The following is an 18,673-nucleotide window of genomic DNA, read 5'->3' as shown; positions in this document are numbered from 1 at the left end:
CGGGGTAGAGCAGCGGAGCCCTGAGGCGGGGTTTGGAGATCACAGGCGGAAAGTCAGTCCAAGGTGCCCAGCCGTGGCGGTGGCCTGGGTTAGCAATCTGAACGTCGTCGGGTGGGGCTCGGAGGTGAACAGGGGGAGGTCGTTCGGGTACGAGTCCGGCTGGGCCAGAACAACGGTCCCTACGCGAACCACCTGGCTCGAACGGACGATCGTACTGCAGGCATCTGGCAGATCCAAGACAGCCCTGGGCTGTTACTTGATGTCCGGGTTTCCATGCAACGGTCACATGGCTGTGGTCGCTAGAGGGGTGGTGAGGAACCTCCAGGACAGACGGGAGCTGAAACCAGCCGGCAGCAAATCACCTCTTAGGAATACGCGCTTCGCCATGCTTCCGAGACCAGGCGAATCCGTGGGGCCCTGCCCCGGAGAGGCCATTCCCTGAGGCCCGTCTCGGAACAGGCTCGTGCTCGCGACCCCATGGCACTCTCTGCAACGCCGCGGTGTCTGGAACGAACGGCACCTGGCAAGAGTCTGACTCTGCCTCTGTCTGTGTTTATTGTAGCTACAGTCAGCACCCATGTCCACGGCCCAGAGAGCTGTCTGAAGCCTCTGCCTGGAACCAGACCCAGTCACGCCAGCCGCTCGTCGCCCCGCAGCACAGCGGGAGACGCAGGATGCAGCAGACCAGAGGCTGGGATTTCGAGATTTTAGGCTGAAGGTGAACAGTGGGACTTTAAATTGTATTCCCTTGAACCGGGCTTGTTCCTGGCTCACTCTCTGGCCCCCAGCACCATGCCTCCCAGTCTATGACTGCATTTACCCTCCTGCACCACTGTGGGCAGGGCAGGGGTAGGATCCCTATGTTAGGGAGAGCAACTGGTCACACAGAGTCTGTGGCTGAGCCGGGGCATGAACCCAGGTCTTCACAGTCCTAGTCGAATGCCCTAATCATGGGACCACCCAGCCTCTACTTGTCCTGCCTCTGACTCTCACACGTGATGCAGGATTCACTTCCAACTTTTGGGAGCAACAAGGACAGCCATAGTATAGACAGGGCTCAGGAGCGCTTCACTTAGTTCTAGGGGAATAACCGGGTGTCTCTCCAGGAGGCTGCTCAGTTCAGACTGGGAGTACACACTCAGAATGGCTCCCTGCTGCCCTTCCCCTTCATAGAATCATAGAATATCAAGGTTGGAAGGGACCCCAGAAGGTCATCTAGTCCAACCCCCTGCTCAAAGCAGGACCAATTTCCAGTTAAATCATCCCAGCCAGGGCTTTGTCAAGCCTGACCTTAAAAACCTCTAAGGAAGGAGATTCTACCACCTCCCTAGGTAACGCATTCCAGTGTTTCACCACCTTCCTAGTGAAAAAGTTTTTCCTAATATCCAATCTAAACCTCCCCCACTGCAACTTGAGACCATTATTCCTCGTTCTGTCATCTGCTACCATTGAGAACAGTCTAGAGCCATCCTCTTTGGAACCCCCTTTCAGGTAGTTGAAAGCAGCTATCAAATTCCCCCTCATTCTTCTCTTCTGCAGGCTAAACAATCCCAGTTCCCTCAGCCTCTCCTCATAACTCATGTGTTCCAGTCCCCTAATCATTTTTGTTGCCCTTCGCTGGACTCTCTCCAATTTATCCACATCCTTCTTGAAGTGTGGGGCCCAAAACTGGACACAGTACTCCAGATGAGGCCTCACCAATGTCGAATAGAGGGGAACGATCACGTCCCTCGATCTGCTCGCTATGCCCCTACTTATACATCCCAAAATGCCATTGGCCTTCTTGGCAACAAGGGCACACTGCTGACTCATATCCAGCTTCTCGTCCACTGTCACCCCTAGGTCCTTTTCCGCAGAAGGACTTCCCAGTACACCTGCCCCTAACATGGAGGACTCAGTTCCCATTGGCTTCACTCGGAGCTGCACCCGCAGAATGGGAAGCATTCAGTGATCAGCACTGCTCACAAACCCTGCCGCTTGGGAAGTAGCTCTCAGCCCCTGGGAACCTCCTCCCCGGTGGCCCTCTACCTCGCAGCCCGTTGTGCAAGGCTCTTCTCCTCGCACAGCTTGGGGCCTCCATGGCAGGGGCGTCTCTTTCCGCTGTTGCCCTCCATGGGGCTCGCCGACTGGTCTCCCGTCTCCGGCGAGCATAGGAATGGGTCTGCCAAAGCTGAACCAGGCAGGAGAATCCAAGCTGCTGCCACGGGTCTGAGAGCCAGGTATGGTCACAGAGACCATGAGCAGCTGACCCGGCTTTAGAGCAAAGGACCTTGAGAGGCTTTTCAGTTTCCTTAAAGCAGAGGGAACGGCAGTCGGTGACCCGGAGAGCTCTCGGAAGGAGAGTCCTGTGAACAACCTGTCACCCCAGCACGCCAGCAGGACAGGAGTTATGGGGCCACGGAGAAGGGGGACAAGTGCTGGGAGATCCCCGAAGGAGTCATAGGGTAACCCAAGGTCCCGTTTAGGTACCAGTTCAAGGTACAAAAGTCTAGTGCAGACCAGCCTGAGTTGGGGCTGAGCGTCTGCATCTTGCACTGAAGGCAGCAGGAGAGGCAGGTCCTCAGCCCCGAGACTGGGGTGTCATCTGCATGCTGGTACCATTCGTTCTGGGGTAACCAGGGAATCTAAACCCCCAAGGAAAGGGCGAGGAAGGTACCAGCGTGTAGCCCCCAGAGCCAGGTTAACTCCGCCTCTGTGTAACTGCCCGCTGCACTCTCAGGAGAAAGCACCGCTCGCCACTTAGATTATAACGAGCGTGCTTCTGCATGGCAACGACCATGCTTCCCGCCTCTCCCGGGACAGTGGAACAGTACATAAGAGCAGCCACACTGGGTCAGCCCAAGGGTCCATCTAGCCCAGGATCCTGTCTTCTGACAGCGGCCAATGCCAGGTGCCTCAGAGGGAATGAACAGCACAGGGAATCACCAAGTGATCCGTCCCCTGTCGCCCATTCCCAGCTTCTGGCCAACAGAGGCTCGGGACACCCTCCCTGCCCAGCCTGGCCTATAGCCATGGATGGACCCGTCCTCCAGGAGCTTGTCGAGTGCAGAACAGCACGGGCAGAGCGTAAGCCATGGACGTGGGGCTGGGACACAACCCGGCTCAGGCTTGATGTTGTTCAGGTGCGGTGGGAGCTGGCCCCATGGAGACTGGCCAGGAGCGGGCAGCAGCCTTGGCTATTTCTGGGGCGGCAGAAGTCACGGTAGGGAGCTCGCCCCTCCCCAAGCTCAACTGTTTGAAAGAGATCACTGCCAACAGACCAACGCCTTCCTCGCCGCCTGCCCACACTGGGCAGGGAGACAGGACGCTGAGGAGAGCAGAGAGCAGGGGGAGGAAGCTGTCTGGGGAAGGTGAGCAATGGAGTTTATGGCTTTAACACCTTAGGCAGCCGCACTGCAAGGCCGGGCTGGTCCAGGGGGTCTGAGAAGCCTGAGAATAAGCCCAGGGCACGTGGCTTGCCGGGGGCTGGTTTCCTTCCCTGAAATCAAGGTTCTGCGGGTGCTCGAATGCACACGTGTGGGTGTCTGGATTAGGGCTCAGTCTGCAGGCTGGGCACAAGGCTTGTAGGCTCTGCAGAGAGACGCCTAGATTTGTTGGACCAGACAGGGCGAGAGGTTGCTTCCTCCAGCCCCCTGCACAAATGTCAGATGTATTGCTCTGCTGAGGTGGAGGGGGGAGAAAACCACATCTGCCACCACAGCAGATTCTAGACACGGCCCCCCCTCGACCATTCCTCCAAGGGCTTTGATTGTACCTCTCTACTGGGGCAAAGGGAGAGGAAAGTGTTCCCATGAGCAGGGCCATCCTTAGGCATATGCAAAATATGCAGCTGCATAGGGTACCTGAAAATTTGGGGCACCCCTGGGTCTTAGTGTCCACCCCCCGCCCCAGCTTTCCTATTCCTATTCTGACCTTTCCGGCAGGCTCCCACAGCTGGCTGCTGCAGCCTGGTGAGTCTTCCTCGGGAGGGGATCTAGTAGTTAAAAGTGAAAAAGCCTCCAGCCTGCCAGACCTATTAGCACAACATTGAAACTGTTAAAGAGCCATTCAAGGGGGAATGAAGCCATTTAACAGGCATTTGCCAACTCCCAGGTATAGACTGTCAGTTTCTGAATTTACTGACAAAAACAATTGTGCATTGCTGTAATATTTACTCACAACGTGTTAGTCTACAGGACCTTAATTTAAAATTTGCTTTAAAAATATTTCATTAGTGAGTTGGTGAAGATTATAAAATCACATCTCTAAAATATCCTTGCATAGATTTTTAGATGCACAATCATCTTTAGCCTTAAATGCTTGGATCTTCAGACATATCATTTTTTAAATAAATCCTTCAAAAGACCACCCTTCTCTAACATACACATTTTAATTTTAGGTTTCAGAGTAGCAGCCGTGTTAGTCTATATTCGCAAAAAGAAAAGGAGTACTTGTGGCACCTTAGAGACTAACAAATTTATTTGAGCATAAGCTTTCATGAGCTACAGCCCACTTCATCGCATGCATTATTTTAATTTTAATTACTATAGTAAAAAACACTTGTTTCCAAAGTCTTCCTGTCCTTTCTGTCCGTCCCTTTCTCCTTGAAGAGAGCCTTTAAATGACAATACCCCTTTCCTTCCAGATAGCTGGACAAAGAGTTTCCTTTTCTTTCATAGAATCATAGAATATCAGGGTTGGAAGGGACCTCAGGAGGTCATCTAGTCCAACCCCCTGCTCAAAGCAGGCCCAATCCCCAATTAAATCATCCCAGCCAGGGCTTTGTCAAGCCTGACCTTAAAAACTTCTAAGGAAGGAGATTCCACCACCTCCCCAGGTAACCCATTCCAGTGTTTCACCACCTTCCTAGTGAAAAAGTTTTTCCTAATATCCAACCTAAATCTCCCCCACTGCAACTTGAGACCATTACTCCTTGTTCTGTCATCTCCTACCACTGAGAACAGTCTAGATCCATCCTCTTTGGAACCCCCTTTCAGGTAGTTGAAAGCAGCTATCAAATCCCCTCTCATTCTTCTCTTCCGCAGACTAAACAATCCCAGTTCCCACAGCCTCTCCTTATAAGTCATGTGTTCCAGACCCCTAATTATTTTTGTTGCCCTCCGCCGGACTCTTTCCAATTTTTTCACATCCTTCTTGTAGTGTGGGGCCCCAAACTGGACACAGTACTCCAGATGAGGCCTCACCAATGTTGAATAGAGGGGAACGATCACGTCCCTCGATCTGCTGGCAATGCCCCTACTTATACATCCCAAAATGCCATTGGCCTTCTTGGCAACAAGGGCACACTGCTGACTCATATCCAGCTTCTCGTCCACTGTAACCCCTAGGTCCTTTTCTGCAGAACTGCTGCCTAGCCATTCGGTCCCTAGTCTGTAGCGGTGCATGGGATTCTTCTGTCCTAAGTGCAGGACTCTGCACTTGTCCTTGTTGAACCTCATCAGATTTCTTTTGGCCCAATCCTCCAATTTGTCTAGGTCCCTCTGTATCCTATCCCTGCCCTCCAACATATCTACCTCTCCTCCCAGTTTAGTGTCGTCTGCAAACTTGCTGAGGGTGCAATCCACACCATCCTCCAGATCATTTATGAAGATATTGAACAAAACCGGCCCGAGGACCGACCCTTGGGGCACTCCGCTTGATACCAGCTGCCAACTAGACATGGAGCCATTGATCACTACCCATTGAGCTCGACAATCTAGCCAACTTTCTACCCACCTTATAGTGCATTCATCCAGCCCGTACTTCTTTAACTTGCTGACAAGAATACTATGGGAGACAGTGTCAAAAGCTTTGCTAAAGTCAAGGAACAACACGTCCACTGCTTTCCCCTCATCCACAGAGCCAGTTATCTCATCGTGGAAGGCAATTAGATTAGTCAGGCATGACTTGCCCTTGGTGAATCCATGCTAACTGTTCCTGATCACTTTCCTCTCCTCTAAGTGCTTCAGAATTGATTCCTTGAGGACCTGCTCCATGATTTTTCCAGGGACTCAGGTGAGGCTGACTGGAGCCGCCTCCTTCCCTTTTTTAAAGATGGGCACTATGTTAGCCTTTTTCCAGTCGTCCGGGATTTCCCCGGATCACCATGAGTTTTCAAAGATGATGGCCAATGGCTCTGCAATCACATCCGCCAACTCCTTTAGCACTCTCAGATGCAGCGCATCCGGCCCCATGGGCTTGTGCTCGTCCAGCTTTTCTAAATAGTCCTGAATAGCCCACTTCTTTCTCCACAGCGGGCTGGTCACCTCCTCCCCATGCTGTGCTGCCCAGTGCAGTAGTCTGGGAGCTGACCTTGTTCCTGAAGACAGAGGCAAGAAAAGTATTGAGTACATTAGCTTTTTCCACATCCTCTGTCACTAGGTTGCTTCCCTCATTCAGTAAGGGGCCCACACTTTCCTTGACTTTCTTCTTGTTGCTAACATACCTGAAGAAACCCTTCTTGTTACTCTTAACATCTCTTGCTAGCTGCAACTCCAGGTGTGATTTGGCCTTCCTGATTTCACTCCTGCATGCCCGAGCAATATTTTTATACTCATCCCTGGTATTTGTCCAATCTTCCACTTCTAGTAAGCTTCTTTTTTGTGTTTAAGATCAGCAAGGATTTCACTGTTAAGCCAAGCTGGTCGCCTGCCATATTTACTATTCTTTCTACACATCGGGATGGTTTGTCCCTGTAACCTCAATAAGGATTCTTTAAAATAAAGCCAGCTCTCCTGGACTCCTTTCCCCGTCATGTTATTCTCCCAGGGGATCCTGCCCATCAGTTCCCTGAGTTCTTTACTTCTGACTGTCTGATGAACTAGTTTTAAGAGAACTCTCCAGCAAAATCAGTACCTAGTAAGATATAAAATCCTTTGTTATGCCTAAAATCTTTGGAAACATATTTTTAAAGTTGGTGAAATTTCATAAGCACGTCTATTGTTATGGAGATCACACAAAGTAAATTAGTGTCCCTTTTTCTAAAAGCAGTGAACATTGTTATGAGCACACTAAACCTCTGTGACTGATGAATTTAAAATAATGTCTTTGTTTCAGTGAGTGAAATCTGTAGTACTCTGGAATGATTCCTTTCTGAAGGCTTAAGAGTACATTTAAAATATCCTCATCATCGTATCCACTCATTATACTCCACACCTGAACAGAGCCATCATATGAACAACATACCCCCATATCTCAATGTCTGTACTCTGACCCGTTAACCTTCTACCCCCAATTGGGGAGACTGCAGATTATGTATTCCTTACACCACCCGATCCTAAACCGAACTTCGCACCCCTTGATAATCTGTACCTTATTCCCTGATAACCAGAAACTTCTATGCTTCAACTCTGTACCGTTTTCTTTTTACTTCAACATCATCTTAATAAGATTATTAAATATAAAACCAGCTTAGAAATACTGATTAAGAAAATGTAAAACAAAGAAGAGCTGCATCATCTATCCCATAATATTTAATGTTGTGTTCAGCAGGACAGCTGACTCACCCTTCCTACAAAGCTTTTGCAAATCATAGAATCATAGAATCATAGAATATCAGGGTTGGAAGGGACCCCAGAAGGTCATCTAGTCCAACCCCCTGCTCGAAGCAGGACCAATTCCCAGTTAAATCATCCCAGCCAGGGCTTTGTCAAGCCTGACCTTAAAAACCTCTAAGGAAGGAGATTCTACCACCTCCCTAGGTAACGCATTCCAGTGTTTCACCACCCTCCTAGTGAAAAAGTTTTTCCTAATATCCAATCTAAACCTCCCCCACTGCAGCTTGAGAGCATTACTCCTCGTTCTGTCATCTGCTACCATTGAGAACAGTCTAGAGCCATCCTCTTTGGAACCACCTCTCAGGTAGTTGAAAGCAGCTATCAAATCCCCCCTCATTCTTCTCTTCTGCAGGCTAAACAATCCCAGCTCCCTCAGCCTCTCCTCATAACTCATGTGTTCCAGTCCCCTAATCATTGTTGTTGCCCTTCGCTGGACTCTCTCCAATTTATCCACATCCTTCTTGTAGTGTGGGGCCCAAAACTGGACACAGTACTCCAGATGAGGCCTCACCAATGTCTAATAGAGGGGAACGATCACGTCCCTCGATCTGCTCGCTATGCCCCTACTTATACATCCCAAAATGCCATTGGCCTTCTTGGCAACAAGGGCACACTGCTGACTCATATCCAGCTTCTCGTCCACTGTCACCCCTAGGTCCTTTTCCGCAGAATAAATACACCTCTGACAAACTTCAGGGCATATCAAAAAACCCGTGACAGACACTTCTTATTCCCAAGTTTAGTGCTTTTAATTAGGTACTTTCTGCATGTCCAGTCTGCATGAGGGAGGGGGCACAGGGGTCTCTGCAGGGAACTGTGACTCTCCACCACCCTGAGGCGGGCCGGGCGTCTTGCTATCCTTTGCTGCTTCATCCCCTTGCCACTGGGCTGTGAGCCCGGGCTGCTGTCGGGCAGAGGGGCACCAGTTTAATAACACTGCGGAGGGCCCCATAAATCCTACGGATGGCCCTGTCCATGAGACAAGGGGACTAGTGAGGGAGGAGGCCAGAGGATGTGCAGCCCCACTGGGAGGAGGCGGGGGAGCACACAGTTACATGATGGGAGGGCTGGGGGGCATGTGGCCTCGGGGGGAGGCTGGGGTGCGGCCCCACTGGCTCCGCTCTGGCCCTGGCCCTCGGGGTGCGTGGGCTATGAATGTGCCTACGGGTTTCCTGCCCCCGTAAAGTCAGGGTGTGTACCAGCAAGTGTACAAGCGGGTTGAGGATTCCATCCCGAGTGGGGATCAGGGAAGCCCCGGTCAGTTTCCATGGCTATGGCGTAGCGGGGTCTGTCCTGTAGCTGACATGGATTTCTTGGTTTAAAGCAGACAGTACGGCCGAGACTGCCCATCTCCCAGGGCTGGAGACTTGCTGGAGTGCAGTGCCTGAGAGCCAACGCAGTTGTGCGAGCACCCCCCTCGCCATGTCCTCCAGCAGCAGCCCACGTGGGGCCAGGGGGGAGAGGAGCCCACAGCCAGGGCTTTGCAGGCTGCACAGAGAAGGTGAGCCAGCCAGCGGGCCTGGGACGCGGTGCATGTGATCTGCACTGCACGGGCCAATCTGTCGGCTGGGGTCAATCAGTGAAGTCGGTGAAGCTTTGCTGATTCATGCCCCCCGAGGTTCTGGCTGTGGGACTGCGTGGTACAGAGAGTCTCATGCTCCCAGCCTTGCGATGCGATGAGAGACTGACGGACAGGAGCGCTCCATTGACAGGTCCCCGGCCTGCCTAGCACTGATAGCTCTACCCAGCGTTGCCCCGCTTAGCCTCTTGGATTTCATGCTGGAAATCTTCACGTACTGAGGAAAACCGGACCTTTGGGAGGGTGTTCCTGGGAACTGACAAATGTGGCATTATTATCGATTATTATTATTAATGATCTGTATTACTCTAGGGCCTGGGACCCCCGTCAAAGACCAGGCCCCTGTTGTGCCAGGCGCTGGACAGACACAGAGCGAAGAGGGTCCCTGTCCAGAGAGCCAACAATCTAAGCCCCTTTGGCCAGATAATGCCATTTCCCCTGCAGTGAGATTCCCCCTAGGAGCGAGCATTTCCACTAGGGGAAAACCGGCCATCTGAGCAGCCAAGAGACGTTTCCTCCCGTCAGAACTGCCTTTGTGTTGTGGGAAGCGGAAGAGAAACTCTGTCGTCAGCTCCACAGTCCACAGGCACAATGGGAGCTGGGGCGGTGAGGATCCCAAGGTTTAAGACTGACGATTCCTGCCAGTGCCCCATCCTCCTGGAGTACAGTGGGCTACCTGCATTTCTGGGCTGGGAGCCGAGCTTCCGATGGGACTAATGGCCCATAGAGAGGGTCACCGCTCCTCCGTCCTGCTGTCCTTAGCTTGCTACGCTCCTGTGCTCAGAGACTTAGAGAAACTGGAGCTGGAGAAGACCCACTAGATCTCCGTCTCCCGAGCTGTGCAGGGCTGTTCCCTGGGTCTGTTCCCGCTCCAGACACTCCAGTAACGAGGGCCCGAGATGTGCCAATAGATGAATGGTTTCCTGTAGGGATAAGGCTGCAGTGGGTCTGTAGCACTTGGCGGAGGGTGGGACCTGGCTTGATCTGATGCAGGCTTTGTTTGTGTTGGTACAATCAGAAGGGATGCCAGTGGACGCCCCTCGCTATGGCTCCGCAACCTGCCCACAAGGAACCCATGGAAACGGGCCCAGTTGTTCCAGCACGCCGAGCAGTACCTCGCCTGCCCGCGATGCCCCGGGCCACAGGCACGCTAGAAGACCCAGGACAGGGATTAAGAGACCACACACTGAAGGTACCTTGATCGCCTTGGGCCTTCCAAGTAGGTTCCTCGTTAGGCCCCCCAGTCTGTTTTCAAAGGTGCTGAGAACCCACAGCTCCCACTGACTGCAGCGGGGCTGGTGGGTGCTGGAACCAGGCCTGCATTTAGGAGTCTGATCCGGTTCTTCCCTCCTGGGGCTGGGGTCTCATTGGCTCTCGTAAGCCAAGCCAAGTCACTGGATGGGAGACCTCCAAGGAAGACGTGAGTACAGCGGGAAACGGTGTTTGTGAACGAACTGGTGGCGATCTGCCCACTGAGTCCCTCCTGAGCCAATGCCCCAGCCCCACCTTTCACATCAGCTGTAAAACCCAGGTGCCTATTGGTGGGCGTTAAAAATCCCATGGCACTTTGTGCAGGAGTAGGGGTGTTAGCCTGGGACCTGGTCCAGTGCCAGTTGGGTAATTACACTCGGTTTTACTTCACTCCCTCCCACAGCATAACTGGATATCCCGCCCTTAGCTCCCTGTCCTCAGCTGTTGGTTAGCATTGCTGGAAGACAATCAGCTGCCACCTTTCACTCCAGAGGAGGCTGCAGTGCAGTGGTGGGTGTGGGGATTCCTGCCTAATATAGTGCTAGGAAATTGTCTCTAGAAGAGCGCTCTAGAAATGGTGCTGACCCTTGCTTGGTGTTGCCGGGTCTGATATGTTTGTCCTCTGGACCGTAGCCAGGACAGATGCTGCCCGACCACCCAGCACCAGCTCCTGTACTGATGGTGAGGACGGTGGACAAAAGGCAGATGCCACATGGGAGGAATTTCCGAAGAGACAATGCTCCCACGCAGCGCCACCTCCGTGGGAGTGCTGCGGCTGGGAGAGCGGGACGCCCCTGGACCTCGGGGTGGAGAGGAGCACGGTCGAGGCCGTCCTCTCGGAGAAGCTGGACCGGGTCTCCCAGGATTTCGCGGCCATGTGCAGGGATGTGTCGAGCATGCAGAGCCGCGTGGCCCAGCTGGAGCGGGACTCAAGGGGCTGGGCCCTCGAGCTGGCTGCCCTCCAGCAAGGCAACAAGCGCCTGAGTGAGACCGTCCGGCGGCTGGAGAGCCGTTGCCACGTACTGGAGAGCCACGCCCGCCGCAACAGCCTGCGGCTGGCGGGCCTGCCGGAGGGGGCGGAAGGGGGAGACCCCGTCGCCTTCCTGCAGAGGACCCTGCCCACGGTGCTCAACCTGCCGGCGGACTGGCCGCCCCTGGAGATCGAGAGCGCGCGCCGCGTGCCCGGGGGGGCGCGCTGGGACCCTGCCACCCGGCCCCGGGCGCTGGTCTTCCGTCTGCTGCGCTTCTCCGACAAGCTGGCCATCATGCGGGCGGTCAGGAAACACGCGGAGCCCCTGACCTGCGGCAGCACCCGGGTCGCCCTCTTCCCGGACGTCAGCCCCAAGCTGCGCCGGGGGAGCGGGGCGCGGTACGCGGCCGTCAGGAGGCTGTGGCGGGCAGCGGAGCTCCGCTTGGGTGCTCAGCCCGCCGGCTGCTGCCACAGCCGGGCACGAGGACACTGGGAGCCACTGCCCAGCCCCCCGGGCCGCGCGCCCGCTGCAGGCAAACGGGAGCAGAGTCACCAAAGGGCAGTGACAGAGAGGGGGGACTTGGAGCCGCTGGCTCCGCTCACCCCCCTTTGAGTCACAGGGTCCATCTCCCTGCCCTGGAGATCACAGCACCCCCTGGGTCCGGACTGGACCTCTCCCGCCTCCAGCTCTTTGTTTCCCTGACCGTCGCTAGGTCTCAGCACCTGGCTGTGTGATTCCACCGTGTCCGTGTTTTCCCCGCCACGGTGTGCACCTGCTCTGCTCAGCTCGCAGGCGGGGGGCTCCGGGAACTGTAGAGCAATAGACTCGGCCGTTATTGGGGCCGGCCCTGCGGGGAGCCCCTGTATTGTAACAAGTGAGATAGCATCAGAGCCGCGTGTTAGCGAGCTGCTCAGGGAGCCCTTCGGGGGCTAGGCAGTCTGCGGGGGGGGCTCTGGGCAGGGGTCCGGGGTAGGGTCAGGCACTCGGGTTTGCTTTGCTCCCCCTGACAATTGCTCCTGGCCGGCTGGGGAGAAATTTGACATTTCCCCTTTTTTTCCCTGTCCGTCGGCACTGCGCAAGCTGGTGTCTTTTCCGTCCAGCTTCCAGCCGCCCCCCGACCCTGGGGGAGTCGCGCTCGCTGCTAGGTCTCGGCAGCAGTTTCACAGGGAAGAGCCTTCAGGGACCCGGCCAGGGCAGAAACCTTCCTGGTGGGAGGCATCACTCACAGGGACATTGTCAGAGTATGGGCACCGCCACGTGCTCCAGTCCCCGTCGGCACTGCCCATGCCCAGGAGGCGCTGAGGTTAAAGGCTGTCATGGGCTTGCTGGGCTGGTCCTTTCCCCCGTTGTATATCGGCTTCCACTGGCTGGATCCACCACCCACAGACTTACGCTTATTCCCCATTGCCTCAGCCCTCTGTTTTGCTGCCCAAACTCTCCTCTGCAACTCCCCAGGCAGCTCCCGGCACTCTGGAGAGTTTCTGGTTTTGGGGCACAAGGAGAAGCTGCCAGATTTGGAGCCCTCTGCACCCGAACAGGTCCCACCCCCCACGTGCGTGAGCCCGGAACAGGTCCCGCCCCCCACGTGCGTGAGCCCGGAACAGCTCCCGCCACCTCCACGTGCGTGAGCCCTGCCTTGGAGGGACCATCTCTGAGCCCAGAGGGAAGTTCATTCTCCTTCCTCCCTACCCCAGCCGAGACTACAAACAAAGGGACCGAAGGCTCGATCCTGCCAGGTGCTGAGCGCTCCAGCCCTGCTGTAGCGAAGCATATTAGCTTGTGCTTACCTTTAAGCCCCTGAGTAACCCCTCTGAAATAGGTGCTTTCCTGGATTGAGGTCAGAGCGCTCAGCGCTGCAGGATCAAGCCCTGCATGGGGGCTGTGTGATAATTACACCCACCCACTTCGTACCCAGCTGCACCCGCCAACTCTCCCAGCAGCCATCAGTGCGCGATCGGAGCTGGATTTGACCTGGAGACCTGCAGTGAAAGGCTCCTGCGCCCGTAAGTAGGTCCCGTTACCTAACTCACACCAATCTCATCTCAGTAGGCCCCGATCACTTCAGTGTCCAAGTGCCGATCTCCATCAGACAGGTTCTTTATCACACGTATTCCTAGGCTGTCCTGTCTGTGCAGCACCATCCTGCGTGTAAAGCACAGGGTGAGCAGTGAGGCTGAATGCGAACTGGAGCTAGGCAGGACTACGGTAGAGAATGTGCCATGTATCGGGCCAGGCAGCCCCGTGAGTGGTGGCTGGACAATCCCAGCATTTTAAGAGTGAATTAGTCCAATGAATCGTCCTGTTTGCTGAATGGAAGTGACAGGTGCCTCCCTGGATACGTATTCATCAAGTTCCCTAAGCTGGCCCCATGTCTCAGCCAAAATTTACTGCAGCTGGAATTTCTTTGTCTTCAAGACGCCCTCTGCCTATTCCCACTGGGCAGCTCAAAGACCTCTGGTTACAGGGGAGTCACCTTCCGGTACCCACACCTGCTGCTTGAGTTTTCCCCCACCCCCAGCTCCGCCAGTGCATTGCACTGGGGCCTGCTTTTCTGGGGTGCAAAGCAGGAGAGTTCTGACCCTGCTGGCTCCCCTGTCGCTCTCAGGTTTGCTCTAACTTGGAGGCCCTACTCAGTAGCCACAGGGCACTGGGGGCCTGATTCTGAGCTCTTACCCGCGAAATCGGGAGTGACTCCGCCGTCGGGGGTGGAGCCGTGCCGGAATCGGGAGTGACTCCGCCATCGGGGTGGAGCTGTGCTGGAATCAGGCGCTTCGTGGCACAGGTTCCCTTCTGTTGACAGCATGGTGTTTGTGAGATCCTTTCCTGCTGCCAGCGTGGGCGGCACGTGGCTCTCCTGATTTCCCTGTGTTTCTGTGCTCACGGCACAGTTGGACTGTATTAAAACACTGATTTGTAACCTGCTTGGCCCCCTTGCCTGGTGTTTGTTTGAATTCCCTGCACCTGTGTTACGGGTGTAAATCAGGCGGGCCGTGGGCCAGAACCTGCTGTCTGGGTAAATCCGAGCCACTCCACGGCCTGCAGACTGGGGAGTTCCCCTTGTAGCCGAGAAATTCAGGCATCTCCTGTATGAAACCCCCCTTCGGCCCCCGGAGAGAGCGCGGGGCATTTGCTGGGGATTTGTGAGCAGCCATGAGGGATTATGGCCTGGGCTGGGGTCCTGAGTGTTATAAACCTGGAGCAAACCCCACCAGCCTCCGGATTTCCATCTGGGTGAGGCAGTGCGAAGTGCTAGAGAATCAATGCCCCATGCACTAGCCAATCCGATTTGCTCGAATCACCGCCCAGAATTCCATTCATTTGAATAAATCTACATGGGAAGTGGCTTCTTAAGCGCAGGGTGTGAATGGTCCCATCCCCCCATGTTCTGTCTGCAGCAGCAACTTGCATTCACTTTCCACTCAAGGCACCAGCGTGTGAGGCTGGTCGTACCCAGCAGTCGGCAGCTGTATAACGAAGCCCTGGCCTCAGAGATACAGCGGGGATAGAACCCAGGACCTTCCCCTCCCAACATGCGGCCCTTACTGCTTGAGCTACAGGAAGTGCTCCGTTAGGTGTGAGCCGGCCCCTATCCTCCCTGGAGCAGCCACGAGAGGGAGACATAATCTCACACACACACAGTTAAGGGGCTGTAGCAACCCAATGATGGGGAGGGAGGTAGTTGGTGACTTGCTGGGAGTGTCTGTGGGTGACACACAGGGCCAGACCATGTGTAATATAAATTAAGACCCAAAAACCAGCGTGAAGGAGCACGGCTGGAAAGGGCCCAGCCCAGTGCCCTCTGTGTGCGGCACACCGGAGCCAGTGTTGCCATGGGGACAGGTCTGCCCAGGGTGCCATCCCTGGGGGTCTCTCTCCCCTCAGCCCTGCCCCGGTTTAAGACTTAGGATACTGGCCAGGAACTGTGGTGTTAAAGCACTGGGAATTTCCAGGGGCTGGGGAACCTGTCGGGGGCACGGTGGCTGGGTCTGGAGCTGGGACAAAGTATGGGGAGGGGGACTCCAGGTCTAAGCCAGTTCCACGTCACCTGCCTCTCCTCACCCATGAACCCCAATCCTCCATGGGATGCTTGGCCCACCTCCTGCCATTCCTAGTGTCACCTCGGCCCACTCGGGGGAGGAGACAGTGCAGGCATAGGGCATGGGCCTGCAGGCACAAAGTTGTCTGGGGATGGGGTCCATGGGGCTCTAGAGGGCCGGGAGGGAGAGGGTGCTGAAGGGCAGGCAGTGGGGCTGCTGCAGGGGAGGAAACTCCGCTCCTGTCCATCCCCTGGGAACCCAGAGAGCAAGTGGCCTCCACCCTCGGGGTAGGGGGGCTGCCCCACCAACTCCTCTGCTCTGTGCAGGCAGCCCCTGCCGGTAGGGCATCTGCAGCTCGGGCCTGGTGGGGGTTTGCTGCCCACCGAGGTGAAACATGGGAGCACTGCGGGTCCGTGCCAGCACCTAGCAAGAGCACGGCCCCAACTGCACCCAACAGCAGCTGCGGGCACCCCAGCCCCTGTCGAGCAGAAGTAAACCCGTTTCACGCGCCTCTCCCCTCCAGGGCACGTGAAGGTAATAAGAGCTGACGGCGCCCCTGACATTTCCCGCCGTCCCCTGAGCCAGGCAGCTTCTTGGCTCCCACAAAGTACCGCGCACGCCCCCACGCTGGCCGTGCACTCACGCCCCATCGCTCCCCCGCCCTCTCACACGCTCTCTTCCCCCGGGGGAGCTGTCCCGTGTCCGTGGCGATCAGCAGCTGGCGCAGGTCTGAGACCCTGGCTCAGGGTGGAGAATGAGGCCTGGTCTGCTCCAGTGGCTGAGTTCTTGGACCATCCCCCTCACCGAGTGCCGTGTCCTGGCACCGCCCCGGGTCCGAGCGCCGGCCGCATGAGCGTTAAAGCTGGAGGAACGCTTCTTGGACACGCTGGCCAGAGAAGGGGAAATGCGCCCTCCCCTCGCTCTGTGAAGTGCCCATGAATGTAGCAGTTGGTGAATTAGGACTAAAATGAGCCTGCGTGACAGGTGTGGCTGCCCTCTCGTGGCCTTTCGAAACCAAGGCTCCCTTGAGTGGGGTTTTCTGCAGACTGCAGCGGTTGGACTGGGGGGCACAGCTCCAGGCGTGTCTCTCCTGTGACCGGCAGGGCTGGGCAACGGGGAGTCTCCCTGCTCCCTGCTCCCTGCAGGGTTTCCTCCAACGCAAAGGCCTTCACAAAACACGCTCTGTATTCTTCCCCCCTCCTCTGCCTGGTGGTGCATGTAGGCACCTAGTGCACCAGGAACACATAAATGCGAGGACCTGAACTGCTCCACTCATTAAAGATCCCAAGAGTCCGGGGGTTAACCCCCGGGGCCTGACTCTGGTAAGTCGCTCTGCCTCCCTGAACTCCCCTGCAGTTTCAGTTGGCTGTGCCAGTCTTCACTTCCTAGCCTACAAACATACCCGTGTGCCGTGCTAAACAGCTGCTGCATCCCACCCAGAGGTGGCTGCAGTTACTTGGTGTGTGAATGATCCTTTATATAGTCTGTGGTGGCTTACAGGCTCTTCATGGCTAAAAGGCACTAGCCAGGCCCATGAGTCCTGATCTGCCCTCTCTTCTAGTCTACATCTAGCCACTTTCTTCACTGTGGTATCTGTGCCTTCCAGTCGTGCATTAAAAGCAATGAGACTAACATCCGTCCTGTATTTGCTCTTTTCAATCTCCCAGAGGGAGAAGCATGTGCAGAGCCGTGTTTGGTTTTGCGAGGGGGTTCGGTGTCTACAGATGCGTGTGTTGTTAGAACGGCGATAGCCAAGAAACGCACCTTGCGCTTGGAGCAGAAGGCGGGATGTTCATGCCGCAATCTCGGCCCATTTCTGCCCCTGAGAAAGTTGTGTCTCCCGCATCGCCAAGCTCTGGCCTTATTACAGAGCGTTCCGCCGAGCCAGAGGAGCCTGGCCTGTCGCCCACCATCTTTGTCCCGGTGCATTCGGCTCTTTCACAAACCCTGGGCCCAGGCCCTGTGGCACCGGGAAGAGAAGGCCCGAGACGGACCCTGGTTTGAAATCCCCTGGGCAGCTGGTGTCGAGAGCAGAGGGCAGGTGTGAGGGGCGCCAGAGCTGTCTTGCTGAGGAGACCTGCTGCTGCATCTGGCCCAGCTGGAGTTTCCTCAGTGCTGAAAGAACAGGAGGACTTGTGGCACCTTAGAGACTAACTAATTTATCTGAGCATAAGCTTTCGTGAGCTACAGCTCACTTTACCGGATGCTGAAGCCTCTGGTGCCCAGGCATAGCTGGGTGTTTGAACAGTGCTTAATTCCCCTGCTCACACCTTTAGCACACTGAAAATAGGCCGGATCCTGTCCAAAATCCAGCCTGGGCCCTTCCCCAGTCAGCCTGCAGCCTCATCAGCTGAGTCCGCGCCAACTCTTGGAGCCTGAGGCTTCCCCCGGCCTGTCACATCTGTGACTGCACCGGAGAATGATGGCATTAACCTTTCCCAAGCACCCCCTTGGGCCCCTTCACGAGCGCTGTGCCTGGCTGGTTTCCTCGCCTTGTTTTCCTTGAGGCTGCGGGGCAGGGAGGGCCGGACACTACAGATTATCAGGGGAGTCCGCCTGCCCCTCAGAGGAGGAGGAGCTTGGAGCAATTCTAGCCTCAATATTATATTATTTGGGGGGTCTTTTGTTCTGTTTTCATAGATTCGTAGACGTGAAGCTGGAATGGCCCACTCTGACCATGTGGTCTGCCTGCCTAGCAGTGCACAGCTACACCACACCGTGGTTAGGACAGGTCGTGATCTCGCACGCAAGGCTTGGGGGTGAAAAGTGCACAAACCAGAAGGCAAATTCCATATAGCCCCAATTTATTACTGTGTAAAGTCTCCTGATGTTTTGGGTCCGGTTCCTGCTTTCCCAGCGCTTGGAGCTACAGCCAGCAGGAACTTCCCTTTGAAACAGTGAATGAGCAGAACCCCCCCACCCCACCTATCAGGCAGAGTGGGCATGGGGGAGGCAGCCATGGGGTAACAGCCAGGCCAGGCCCAGCCAGGCCACTCTCAGCCTGGGATTGTGCCACCTTCTTACATACCACGGGACCCACGTGAAGGCCTGTGCCTGAGCAGCTGGGCAGGTGGAGAGCAGAGGCTGCAATCTAAGCCACGGAGAGGGAGGTGCAGTCTCCTGGCACAGGGCTGCTGCATCTGGAGGGGAAAACGGGACGGCCGGGGGCAGCGTTAGCAGTGGCTCAGGGATTCAGCTGCACCCCCAGAAGCCATCCTGTGCTCCAGTGCCATGCAAGTTTGGCCCTGCCGTCCTCTGTCATGTGGAGGGGGAGGGTGGCTGAGCCAAATTTGAGGGAGT

The 18,673-nt window shown here is 55.6% G+C and overlaps 1 protein-coding gene across 1 annotated transcript in view; it reads left to right on the top strand.

The window, feature by feature from the left end:
* Positions 1–14,257, top strand: part of KRBA1 (KRAB-A domain containing 1) — a 47,096-nt gene extending 32,839 nt beyond the window's left edge. Inside the window, exons 18-20 of the mRNA XM_084621142.1 lie at positions 8,860–9,036; positions 10,133–10,306; positions 10,999–14,257. Of these exons, the coding sequence (XP_084477268.1) occupies positions 8,860–9,036; positions 10,133–10,306; positions 10,999–11,948 (1,301 nt within the window). The 3' untranslated portion in view covers positions 11,949–14,257. The remainder of the gene's footprint in view (positions 1–8,859; positions 9,037–10,132; positions 10,307–10,998) is intronic.
* The last annotated feature ends 4,416 nt before the right edge of the window (positions 14,258–18,673 follow it).

This window comes from Lepidochelys olivacea, assembly GCF_965140295.1.
Source record: "Lepidochelys olivacea isolate rLepOli2 genome assembly, chromosome: 2".
Lineage (NCBI taxonomy): Eukaryota > Metazoa > Chordata > Testudines > Cheloniidae > Lepidochelys > Lepidochelys olivacea.
The sequence above is the reverse complement of the archived record's forward strand: the minus strand, read 5'-3'. Positions and strand labels throughout refer to the sequence as shown.